Genomic DNA, 13,563 nt, shown 5'->3' with positions numbered 1-13,563 from the left:
ATGCCCTGGGAAAGGAGGACAGAGCGTGGTGGCTCTGAATGGGGGTCCTTTGGGCATCCCTCCTGGTCAGAAGGTGGAGATGTAGGCCATCATGTCCTGGGAAAGGAGGACCACTCAGGGCGGCTCCTTCGGGGCATCCTCCTTCCTTAGTGCTGGGCTGCAGTCCCTCCCTCTGGCGCCCCCTGGCGGCGTCTGCGCGGCGCATGCGCGAAGAAGTCAGCGCCTCGGTCGGTCTCAGCAGCAGCGCCGCAGCTGCAGCAGAAGCAGAGCCAGAGCCAGCGCTGGAGGGAGCGGAGCCTGCAGGATGTCTTCGCCGGTGTCTGCGATGCCGGGCTTCGGGGAGCTGGCGCTGCGGGGCTGGGGGAGCCTGTCCGGAGCCTGGCGGGGCTGCGCGGACTGCGGCTGGGCGCTGGCCCTCCGCTCCTGGCAGCAGCACGCCCGGCCCGCCTCCCGGGAAGCCCTCCTCACCCTCCTGGCCGCCTTCGCCTGGACCCTCGCCCGCAAGGCCGCCGCCGGCAGGCTCTTCAGGGTCAGTCCGGGAAAGGAGGACGCGTCCGGGAAAAGGTCCGGGGGGAGCTCTAGCACCTACTGGGAGCCATAGCTTGCCTCCGATGGGGATGGAGGACGCGTCCGGGAAAAAGGGGAAGACGCCTGTCCAGGGAGAATGAAGAGCTCTGGGAGTTGTAGTTTGTCCTCCAATGTGAACTAATGACCATCCTCCAGACACATACACACAAAAGGGGACGTGTCCGGGGGGGAAAAGGGGACATGTCCTGGGGAAAAGGAGAGCTTTAGCCCCCTCTGGGAGTTGTAGTTTGTCCTCCAATGCGGACCAGTGACCTTCTTCCAGACACATACACACAAAAGGGGATGTGTCTAGGGAAAAGAGGACATGTCCTGGGAAAAGGGGGAGGTCGAGGAAAGGCTGGGAGTTGTAGTTTCCCTGCTGGGAGTGTGTGTGTCTGTGGAGGAGGCTAGACCTCCTGAAGCCCATCCTTGGGGCATCTCCAGTGGTCATCCCAGTGTCCTCCAGGACATGCTGACCAATGGCCTCCCTCCTGCCTTGATGCTGGAGCAGGGCCTGGGAGATCTAGTATGGCTTGCAGCACCCATTGCAATGGCCATGGCGGTCCTTGCAGCTTGGCCTTCCCAGGATTGGGCCTGGGTTGCCATGCCTGGTTGTGGCTCTTGCTTGAGGAAGGGTCTGCTTGGGGTCCAAAGCCAGGGGGGACCAGGTGACCTCCTTGCAAAGGAGGACAAGGCACCCCAAAATGGAGAGGGCATCCCCAAACCAGCGCTGCTGCTTCCTCTTGCTAGACAGAAGGTGGAGAGGTAGGATGTGTCCTGGACAGAAGGTAGAAGTGGAGGACAGGTCCTGGAAAAGGAGGATGTGTCTGCTCAGCCTCAATGGAGGACATTTTGGGATCCTTCCTGGGCAGCAGGCGGCAGTGTAGGGCATGCCCTGGAAAAGGAGGACCTCTGGTCCCCTTTAAGAAAAGACATTTCGGAATCCCTCCCGGTCAGAAGGGGAAACATAGGGCTTGTCCTGGAAAAGGAGGACACCTGGTCACCCTGAATGGAGGACATTTGGGAATCTCTCCTGGGCAGAATCCAGCTCTTGACTTCTTTGGGGAGGAGGTCAAATGGAAGGACACCTTCCATTTCTTTGCAAACGCTGCAGCCATCCATCTCTGTGTCACGCAGGAGCACCCTAGAGATGTAGGACGTGTCCTGGAAAAGGAGGACATGCCCAAAGCCAAGGGCTGCATGGTTTGGCACAGGAGATAGGGGTGATCAGGGCCCTGTGGGACAGAGATATAGGGACAGACAGCAGAGGAACGATGATGGGGGGCTTGGAAATTGGATTCTGACAGCATTTTAAGGATGCAAAACCCTAACCCTTGCTTTTTTGGAGGGTGGAAATTTAGCTCTGAATGGAGAAGGGCTTTTTTTTAGCCAGGGTCATTGCCTTCCCTTCAAGGGGGAGCATGTTTGGCAGAGAGGGGAGACCAGTGGGTCATTGCAAGGGGTCACATCTCATGTAAACGCATGGCATGGCAGGGTGGGATCCATTGGCCACGCCATTGCATGCGGGATCTGGTGCAGACACAGGCAAAGGAATCTGTTGTTTTCGGCAGAGCTCTTGGGAAGGAAGAAGATGCTAGAAAGTCCTCCTGCGTGACGCCGAGAGGGAGGCGAGAGGCTTACGCAGCATTCGCAAGAAGCAAAGGGTATGAAGGGAGGCTGAAGGTGTCCCTGGACCTCCTCCGCAAAGAACGCCCAGCCGAATGTCCTCCCCCACAAGGCAGCCCAAAGCAATGACACACACACACACACACACCCAAACCCAACACAGTGCAACACAATGTAATGCAGTGATGCTAGCTTTGTGATGCTGCGTAGCTTTGCACCGCCTTGCTTTCCGACCAAATTGTGTTGCCACTCCGAAAAGCATCTGAGGAAGTAGACTGACGCCTGGGAAAGCTCCTGCTGCCAACTTCTTCCTTTCAGTTGGTCTCAAAGGGGCTACAAGAGCTCTCTACATGCTGATTCGACAGACTAGTAACACAGGCTATATCTTTGAATTGTCCTTGGGTAGTGCTCTATAGACTATAGCAAAGCCTTTTGACTGCATAGATCATGAAAGGCTATGGCATGTCACTTAAAGATATGGGAGTGCCAACATCTAATAACCCTAATGAGGAATCTGTACTCAGGACAAGAGGCTACTATCAGGTCAGAACATGGAGAAACAGAATGGTTCCCAATTGGCAAAGGGGTCAGGCAAGGCTGCTTGTATGCAGAATGTATTGTAAGAAAAGCAGGCCTGGACCCAGAAGGAGGAGGACTGACAACAGGAGGAAGGAATATCAACCATCTGAGATGTGCAAATGACAGCATTGTACTAGCAGAAAACCTCCCAGAGCTGGAACACCAACTAAGGAAGATCAAGGAAGAAAGTGCAAAGGCAGCCTTAATGTTGAACGTAAAGAAACCCAAAATAATGGCCACTGAGGACCTTCACAAGTTCAACCTAGACAAGGAAGAAATAGAAGAAGTAAAAGCGTTCTCATACCTGGGATCAAACATTCCCAGCAATAGGGACTGTAAGCAGGGAACCAGAAGAGGATTAAGAATGGAGAAGGTGGCGATGAAAGAACTAGAAAAGATCCTAAAATGCAAAGATATACAACTAAGCACAAAATTTAAGATCATACAAGCCATCGTATTCCCTGTTGCCACGTATGGAAGGGAGAGCTGGACAGCTAAGAAAGAAGATAGGAAGAAAACCCATTCATTGGAGATTATGTGGGGCTGGAGAAGAGGGCTGAGGATCCCATGGACAGCAGCCAAAAGGACAAACAAAGGGGTCCTAGAGCAGATCAAGCCAGAAACCTCCTTGGAAGAAGCCAAGAGGACCAAACTGAGGCTGCCGTACTTCGGACACATCATGAGAAAGAAGGACTCATTGGAAAAGACAATGATGCTGGGAAAGGTGGAGGGAAGGAGGAAGAGAGGAAGGCCACATACTAAATAGATGGACTCTCTTAAGGAGGTCATGGATTTTATGGGGCTGCAGGAATGAAGCAGAGCAGTGGAGGACAGAGGGTCTTGGAGATGCCTTATCCATAGGGTCGCCATGAGTCGAGACCGACTTGAGGGCAGTTAAGAACAAAGTCAGCCTAGACTCATAGGGACCCCATGGATGAGACATCTCCAAGCCCTCCTTATCCTCCATTGCCCAAGCCCTGGATCTCTTGGATGGAGTCTGTCCAACTGGTATGCGGTCTTCCTCTCTTTTTACTACCATCTTTCCTAGCATTATTGCCTTTTCCAATGAGTCCTGCCTTCTCATGATGGGGCCAAAGTACAGCAGTCTTAGTTTAGTTGTCTTGGGGGCTGGTCACACTTTTTTTGCACTGTGAGATTTGCATTTGTAAATCAATTCAAAATCAATTTACCATGTTTTAAGGCAGTGAATCTCTCTGTGGCATTTCAATCTGGTCTTAAGTTCCCCTTCGCCACTGTTCTGGATCAAAATGGAGGCGCCTCCATTGCCTGGATGGTGGCTGCGTGATCCAAATTGATCCAATAGTTTACTCACACTATCGGAGATGCAGATCCGGGATCTGGTGCCAAATGCACCGGTTTAAATCCCCCCCCCCCCCCCCCGCAAATTGCACCAAGTACAATCTTTGCAAGTCTGAACGACAGAGAAATAGCCCTGTTTCCAAACCAGGTTATTTCATAGTGTGGATTGGGCCATGGCTTCTCCAGGCTTGATCTGTTCAAGGACCCCTTTGTTTGTCTCTTTGACCATCCCCAGCACTCTTCTCCAGCATCACATCTCCAATGGTTTGATTTTCTTCCTATCGGCTTTCTTCACTGGCCAACTCTCACATCTGTACATGGTGAGAGGGAATATGACGGCTTGGACAGTTCTAACTTCAATGTTCACTTGTACATCTTTGCTCTTTCGGATCTTTTCTCGCTCTTTAATAGCTGCCCATTCTTAGTCTCCTCCTAATTTCTTGACTGCAGACTCCATTCTGATCTATGTTTGATCCTAGGAATGGGAACTCTTTGACTGTTTTGATTCTCTCCTTGTTTAGGTAGGATTTACGTAGGTCCTCTGACTGTGGTCATTATTTTTGTGCCCTTTATGCTCAGTGTTAAGCCTGCCTTTGCACTTTCTTCCTGGACTTTCCTTAGTAATTGTTCCAAATCCATGTTGTTTTCCACTAATAATATGGTGTCATCTGCATATCTTAGATTGTTAATGTTCCTTCCACCTTCACTCCTCCTTCTTCTAGGACCAAACTTGCTTTCCTTAGGATGTTTTCTGCACACAAGCTGAACAAGTAAAGCGATGATATGCCGCCTTGTCTGACCCCTCTACCAATTGGGAACCGTTTTGTTTCTCCACGTACAGATTTCTCATCAAGAATATCAGCTGTGTTGGCCCTTCCCCATGACTTTAAGAGCCATCCATAGTATTTCACAATCAATGCAGTCGAAAGCTTTGCAATAGTCCAACAATTCCCAAACTCTGGTCTTCCAGGTGTTTTGGACTTCAGCTCCCAGAAGCCTCTGCCATCTTAGTCAATGAGCTGTGATTCTGGGAGCTGAAGCCCAAAACATCAGGAAGGCCAAAGTTTGGGAATCACTGCTATAATCTATAAAGCACATGCTGATTTTCTTTTCGAATTCCTTGGTGCGCTGCATTAGCCAGCATATGTTTACAACTTGGTCCTTAGTGCCTCTATTTTTGCTGAACTCCACTTGCACCTCTGGGATTTTCTCTTTCCATATACAATTGGAGTCTGTGCTGCAGAATTTTAAGGGTAATTTTGCTTAAGTGGGAAATTAATGCAGTGGTCCTATAGTTGCTGCAGTCTTTTGTGTGTTTCCTTTTTGTGTGTGTGGATGGGGATGAATGGCAAACCTTTCCAGTCTGTTGGCCACAATTTTGTTTTCCATATTATTATTATTGGCATATTTTAACACTAGGTCTGAACCCTGCTTGCACCTCTGGGTCTTCTCTCTCCACATATCATTGGAGTCTTATGCAGAATTTGGAGGATCATTTTGCTAGAATGAGAGATTAATGCTATGGTCCTATTGCTGCAGAGCAAACAACTATTCCCAGAATCCCATAGCATTGAGCCATGGCAGTTAAAGTGGTGTCAAATCATATTATTTTTGCCGCGAGGGAGGATCTAGGACAAACCAAACATATATAGAGATATATAGCTAATACTCCAGAGGACAAGATCAAAATTCAAAATGACCTGAATAGACTAGAAAGCTGGGCCTCAGCTAACAAAATGAACTTCAACAGGGAGAAATGTAAGGTACTGCACTTCGGGAAGAAAAATGAAATGCACAGATATAGGGTGATGGGGGACACCTGGCTGAACGAGAGACTTATCCGTGTGAAAGGGATCTGGGAGTCCAAGTAGACCACAAGTTGAACATGAGTCAACAATGCGATGCTGCAGCTAACAAGGCCAATGCGATTTTAGGCTGCATCAATAGAAGTATAGTGTCTAGATCAAGAGAAGTAATAGTGCCACTCTGTTCTGCTTTGGTCAGGCCCCACCTGGAATATTGTGTCCAGTTCTGGCCAAAACAATTCAAAAAGTACATTGAGAAAGTGGAGCCATGTGTCCAAAGGAGAGTGACTAAAATGGTGAGGGGTCTGGAAACCATGAAGCCCTATGATGAAAGACTTAAGGAGCTGGGGATGTTTAGCCTGGAGAAGAGAAGGTTATGAGAGGATATGAGAGCCCTGTTTAAATACTTGAAGGGATGTCATTGAGGAGGGAGCAAACTTGTTTTCTGCTGGTCCAGAGACTAGGACACAATGGAGCAATGGATGCAAGCTCCAGGGAAAGAGATTCCAGCTCAACATTAGGAAGAACTTCCTGAGAGTAAGGGCTGTTCCACAGTGGAACACACTCCTTCCTCAGAGTGTAGTGGAGTCTCCTTCTTTGGAGGTCTTTAAGCAGAGGCTGGATGGCCATCTGTCAGGGATGCTTTGATTGAGATTTCCTGCATGGCAGAATGGGGTTGGACTGGGTGGCCCTTGGGGTCTCTTCTAATTCTATGATTCCATGATTCTGTGTCCAAAATAAAATCAGAAAGAACAGGAACAAAGGCATAAAGAGGCATAAATTGGTCATTGCCTGGCATTGTGTAGTAATAACTGTGCCATTGGTACCCGAAGTGGGAGGGTTGAGGGTGGCATTGAAAAATGCCATTCATTTGCCATTCCTGTTGTGTGAAATGTGTTTTTGTGTTGATTTTTGTGGGGTGGGTGAGTGTTTTGTTTTGTTTTTTGCTGCAGAGATTAAAATTCAGTGTTGCTTGTTATGTGCTGCCATAAAAACCTCGCTGCACGCATGTGTATGATATGGGCTTGATTCAATTTAAGGGGAGGTTTTGATTCAATATAAATTCACTGCAAGCATGTTTTCTTCTAGGATTTTATTGTGCCTCGGCAATAACAACAGTCAGGGCAGGACAGTATTTTAATCCAGGTTTCCCATTTGTAAGAAATAGTGTGACATGGTTGGTTTCTTTAAGTGCAATCTGTTTTTTATATTTTTATTAAATACATTTAATAATAATATTAAATATTAAATAATAATATTTAATTTTTTATTAAAGTATACATCTTATCCAAAACGTTTCTATTATATCAAGTTATACATATATATATTCCGTTTCAACAAAAGTTCTTGCCATATTTCATACCATCATGTATTCATATACATTTTTAACATTTAAAAAAATTGAGAATTGAATAAATCGATAAATCCCTCCCGCTGCCATGGTCCTTTGCTTATCATTTTGGATTAAATATTCTTTAATTGTATTTCTTAATATTCTTAATTGTATTTCTCTCCTGTAGGTCTATATATATGTCGTTTTGTTAAGCCAAGTGTCCCCCATAATCCTATATCTGTGCATTTTATTTTTCTGCCCTAAGTGCAGTACCTTATATTTCTCCCTGTTGAAATTCATTTTGTTAGCTTTGGCCCAGCTTTCTATTCTATTTTTTATATTCAGGTCATTTTGAATTTTGATCCTGTCCTCTGGATCACCGAATTTGGTGTCATCTGTAGATTTAATAAGCAGGCCCCCTATTCTTTCATCCGAGTTGTTGATAAAGATGTTGAATAGCACTGGGCCCAAGACAGAACCCTATGGCATGGTGATGCGCGATACCTTCCTGTAAGGCAGCATTTGCTATGTCCAGAATTAGCATCATAAGGGGAGAAGGTTTGGGAGTTTATCACATGGGAGGAATTTCTCTTAATTTCGAATGAAAAGAAAGTGGGGCCAGAACGCATTCACGTGAATTCGCTAGTTCAGCGAATTTATGTGAATTCAAATTGCGTTCAAACTGACTTCCCATTGCCTGAAAATAGCTTGCCATTGCCCAAAATTGCGTGTGATCGCCTCTCACGCAATAACGTGAAACCTCATAACCGCATTCGAACTGACTTCCCATTGCCCAAAATTGCGTGTCGTAGTCTATCACACAATAACGTTAAACCCCATGATTGCGTTTGGAGTGCTATTGGATTATACTTCCAATTTCCCTTGTCTGATAACGTCCTCGGAGTTTATTGGCCCAAGCACTGAGGACTGATCGTTTTGTAAATCTCCATTTTCTCCGCTTTTCCAGGAGACCTGGGGGGGGGGTCAGTTGGGTGACAGTTGTGGTCCATTTTCCCCTCTCCTCTTTGTGCACAATAGCCAGATCAGATAGTTTGTCTCCTTCACCTTCACCTGTTTTAGGCTCTTTTGCAGCCGGGTAAAAGTCCGTTACGGTTTGCTCTCCTGTCTGCTTTACTCTGTTCATTTAGATTTCTGATCCTATAATATTTATGGTTGAAATAAACCTCCTGTGTATAAAAAATGGCAAGGTTTTGCCAGTGCTAAGCGTTCAGATGTCTGCCTGTTAGTTGGCTAGATGCCCTCCAGGACACAAGTTTGAGAGATCCATCCTTGGGCTGCAGATGACCTGAATTTTAATTTCTTCGACATTCTTAACTGTTAGGGTTTTTTAGAGGGAGAGCTGTGTTTTGTAGTTTAAATGAATTAAAATTCCTGATGCAATTCAAATCGGCGATGCAGCTGGCTTGTCTTCGGTGCTGCGCTTGCTTCTCCTTTCAAAAAATATATATTTTAAAACCCAGCGATGTGTATTAATTCCTTTGCATGGAAACAGGGAAAATGCATCTTTGATGCAGTGGAGGTTTTTACGTCTTCTGTTCATTCTAGCCCAGATTCCTACCCTGATTGAAATGCAGCTCCGTCTTATTGATCGTGATTTTTGTCTCTGGTGCCTGGGGTGAACCTTTCTTTGTTCGAATCGCTGTTCCTTTTTCTGCTATCTGCAGGAAAGGAACATTTCCCTCCCACGCTCTATTTTCCCCCTTTTACATTAGTTAGATTTTATTGAGCTGCTCTGAGTCAGAATGTTTGAAATTCACTTTCATAAGCCGTTCCTGTCCCTTTCCCTCCTTTCTTTCTTTCTTTCTTTCTTTCTTTCTTTCTTTCTTTTTAACGTGTCAAAGAAACCCTTTGAGCCAGGAAATTCGGGGTGGGAATAAAAGATCCCTTTACGGCGAACAGTCAAACAAAACTACCCATATATACTCGACTATAAGTCGACCTCATGTATAAGTCGAGGGCAGGTTTTGAGGACGGAATGATGGATTTTGATATGCTCCGTGGATAAGTCGAGGGTAAAACTTAGGGGTATGCAACAAAGGATCTAAACATGGAACCAAAGGAAAATGATGCCAAAGAGCCTACAAAATTTCAGCAGTTAGAATTGTGTGTGGTCATTAAAGGCTGAATGGATGAGAGCGCAGAAGGGAGATCAGCGCTTCCAGGACATACCTGATATATTCGACTCTAAGTTGACCTCGTGTATAAGTCGAGGACAGGTTTTGGGGCCAAAATAATGGATTTTGATATGACCCGTGGATAAGTCGAGGGTAAAACTAGGGTCATGTAGCAAAGGATCTAAAGAATGATGCAAAGGAAAATGATGCCAAAGAACTTAGAAAATTCTGGCAGGCGTAATTGTTTGTGCTCATCCTTAAAGGCTGGATGGATGAGAGAGTGAGGGATCCATGCTTCTTTTTGGTGCTTCTAGGATGGACTAAGCTCTTACCTTCTAGTATTCAGAGAAAGGAGATGACTCCTTTTATATACTATATATACTCATGTATAAGTCTAGAAATTTAGGTTAAAAAATTGACCCCCAAAAACTGAGTTAACCTAACCACAGGTCAATGTAAGTAATGTATTTTAATTCATATATATTAGCACAAATAGTTATGCCTGCTGGGATTTTGTAAGTTCTTTGGCATTGTTTTCCTTCACTTCATCCTTTGCATCCTTCATTAAATGCCCCTAAGTTTTACCCTCCACTTATCCACAGGTCATATCAAAATCCATAATTTTGGTCCCCAAGCCGGCCCTCGACTTATATATGAGGTCGACCTCTAGTCGAGTATATACGGTATATATAAGAGTTAAAGTACAGTACTTACATTGACCTGTGGATAAGTCGACCCAGGCTTTTTGGGTCAATTGTTTGACCAAAATTTCTAGACTTATACATGTCTATATACAGTATATTTGGCAGGTTGAGAAATAAATTCCCCCTTTCCCCAAAATTAAATTTGACAACACTCTTTCCTTCCTGCTTGCTGGGTGTTTATGAAGGCGCCTGGATTAAAAGTATTGAGCAGCCCAGCTATCAGGGGCAAACCTGGAATAATGAAATATAAACCATTTAGAAAATGATCATACAGTAAAGATATTGAAAAGTAACCATAATGCAAGGTATCCCATCTCCCCTAACACTTAACAAATCATCAAGGGAACAATCAGAAATGAATAATGCAATGTCCCCAATTGAAATGTAAGTCCTGATTAAGATCCATATCGCCAGTTGCACAGAACCCTGTTTCCTGCTGCACAATATATGTGCACATTAGAACGATGCTCAGCTTCTCCTTTCTTCCTCCATCATCCTAAACGGAGTGGGAAAAGGCTTGTAGGTCTGCAGTCTTGATGCACCCACTGCCTTTTCTTTTAAAATGATCAATATTGGATAGTAGCTATAAAGCTCCTGTCATTTTACTATCTGTGTAGGCTGCTCGGGAAGCCTGCGTCTCACCACAAAGGTGAAGAGGTTGCAAGCAAAGAACTTGGGCTGTGTTTGATACATGTCACACTTTGGCTGCATCTACATGCAGAATTAAGGCAGTTTGACACTACTTTAACTGCTGTGGCTCAGTGCCGTGGGATTCAGGGATATGTCAGTGTGCTCTGGTGCTGCAGCAAACTACAAATCCCGGGATTCCACAGGATGGAGCAATGGCAGGCAAAGTGGTGCCAAATGGCATTAATTCAGCCAAGAAGATTTTAAAAGGGCCGCCCAGCCATCTGCAGGTCTAGGAGTCCCTAAGAGGCCTGAGATTAAAGAAAAGGCAAGGTTAGTCTTAAGGAGAGAGACGCTTGCGCACTGCCGGACTCTTTCTGTTCCACAGCAGTGTGCTCCGGTTCACACATTTTCTGTGCATGAGGTTGAAGCATTAAAGTGAAACTCCTCAACTGGTGGAAAAGCCACATGATCAGAATAAATGACACTGGACTTTATCACACGGGAGGAATTTTGCTTAATTTCGAATGAAAAGAAAGTGGGGCCAGAACACATTTATGTGAATTCACTAGTTCAGCGAATTACGTTCGAACAGGCTTTCCATTGCCCGAAAATAGCATACCATTGCCCGAATTTGCATGTGGCAGTCTATCACACAATAACGTGAAACCCCATGATTGCGTTTGGATTGTCATTGGACTATACTTCTAATTTCTCTTGTCTGATAAACTCCATTGTTGAGCATGCCTCTGTTAACAAAGCATCTGACAGGCTTTTTAGTAGTCTTGCCCATCCTCAGTATAGCTGGAAGTTGTAAAGCAGCTTCATCAATGCGTGATGGTTTAAAAAGGCTGGAGGAACACAAGGCCTGAACAGACAGGCCAAAATAAAGCTGCTTTGGGTCATTTTGGAGGGATGCTGTTTAAATGGTGCATGCGTCCTAAGAGGCCAGAAGCTGCAACAAAGCCACGCTCCAGTACTAAGGACTGGATTGTGAGTTCCTGCATGGCAGAATAGGGTTGGACTGGATGGCCTTTGGGGTATCTTCCAAGTCTAGGATTCTATGATTCTCCGGTCCTATTTGTAACTGTGTACCTACAAAATCAAAGGTAAACAGCAGCTCCTTCCAAAATCTCTTACACAATAAGAGGGAAATGGGGAAGCCTCACCAACTCCCAGCAGTTAAAAAAGAACTGATCTATAAGTTTGACCACCACAATGAGATTAATAAGAAAAGTGGAGGTTGGTGAAGAAAATGTCATCCCTGGATGCATTTAGGAAGAAGCCTTCAAGTGATTTTATTAGCCCAGGCAAGGCTTACCCGACCTCATGGTTTCATTTCTAGATTGTAAGCCTGAGGGCAGGGAACCGTCCAATTAAAAAGATTGTATGTACAGCGCTGTGTAAATTTACAGTGCTTTATAAATAAAGGTTAATAATAATAATAATAATAATAATAATAATGATAATAATAATAAAAAATTTCACATGTGTGTATGGTTAACAGGGAATAAAACAGTTGCAGAAACATGTTGAATGATACTTTTTTGTGTGTGGTTTAGATAAAAGTGTCCATCGGTGCCCTGAAAGCACCTTATGGCAATCCCATGAAACTCATAGGGTTTTGTGAAGTCAAAGGCTTTCATGGCTGGCATCCATAGTTTTTTTGTGGATTTTTCAAGCTGTTTGGCCATGTTCTGGAAGAGTTTATTCCTGACGTTTCACCAGTATCTGTGACTAGCATCTGGCGAAATGTCAGGAATAAACTCTTCTAGAACATGGGCACATAGCCCGAAAAACCCACAAAAATCCTAGGGTTTTCTTATGTATCCCTGGCAGCATTCGGGTAATTTCTGTGACCTGACTGTTTCATTTCATATATACATCTTGTTAGTTCTGGATTTAAAAGTTTACTGAAACATGTCGAAGTGCCACTCTTCTTCTTTTGGTGTAGGAACATATCCTTATTTCCGTCTTTTTTCTGCCTCTGGGACCAGATTTTCTATCCAAGAAGCCATACCCAGGAACACATTGACTGGATTGACTTGGAGGCTGAATAGACCAGCATTATACGCCGGTCTCAGGGCAGAGTGGGGGCGTGACATCTGCATGGCACACACCCCAACGCTGCCCTGATGCTGCCGTCATGCCATGCACCCGACTACACAGGCGATGACATCACGGCACTCCTTTGGCACTGCGTCTAGATGATGCACACCAAAAGGAGCATCGGAAAGTGCTGCTGCAGCGGCAAAAGCACCTTTTCCCCAGCGTGAAAAGGAGCGGTATTAGGAAAATCCTCCTAATGTTGAGCTGGAATATCTTTTCTTGTAGTCTGAAACCATTGCTCCGGGTCCTATTTTCTGGAGCAACTGAGAACAAGCTTGCTCCATCCTCAATAGGACATCCCTTCAAATACTTAAACAGGGTTAACATATCACCTCTTAACCTTCTCTTTTCCAGGCTAAACATACCTACCTATCTCCCTAAGTCTTTCCTCATAGGGCTTTATGGTTTCCAGACCCGTCACCATTTTGGTCACTCTCCTCTGGACACATGGCTCCAGTTTCTCAATGTCCTTTTTGAATTGTTTTGCCCAGAACTGGACACAATATTCCAATTGGGGCCTGACCAGAGCAGAATAGAGTGGCACTATTACTTCCCTTGATCTAGACACTATACATTTATTGATGCAGCCTAGGAGTCCCTGAGGAGTTCAGAACAAGTAACATTTTACAGGAGGATAAAAGCAGTGAAATAAAAAAATCTATAATAAATTAGAAATGTATTCTAAGAGACATTAAAAGCAGTGTGTAAGACATGGCAGCCATAGAGAGATCGGAAAGTATCTGGATGCTTTTAACTGA

General features: G+C 45.1%; 1 protein-coding gene across 1 annotated transcript in view; it reads left to right on the top strand.

Annotated features, from left to right (window-relative positions):
• Positions 1–304: 304 nt before the first annotated feature.
• CERS1 (ceramide synthase 1) overlaps positions 305–13,563 on the top strand; it is a 57,557-nt gene continuing 44,298 nt past the window's right edge. The window contains exon 1 of the mRNA XM_089535839.1: positions 305–529. Coding sequence (XP_089391965.1) covers positions 305–529 — 225 coding nt within the window. The remainder of the gene's footprint in view (positions 530–13,563) is intronic.

The sequence above is a fragment of the Sceloporus occidentalis genome, unplaced genomic scaffold, assembly GCF_023333645.1.
Source record: "Sceloporus occidentalis isolate IW3139 unplaced genomic scaffold, rSceOcc1.0.p SCAF_8, whole genome shotgun sequence".
Lineage (NCBI taxonomy): Eukaryota > Metazoa > Chordata > Lepidosauria > Squamata > Phrynosomatidae > Sceloporus > Sceloporus occidentalis.
Note: the sequence above shows the minus strand (reverse complement) of the source record. Positions and strands in the feature narration are given on the sequence as shown.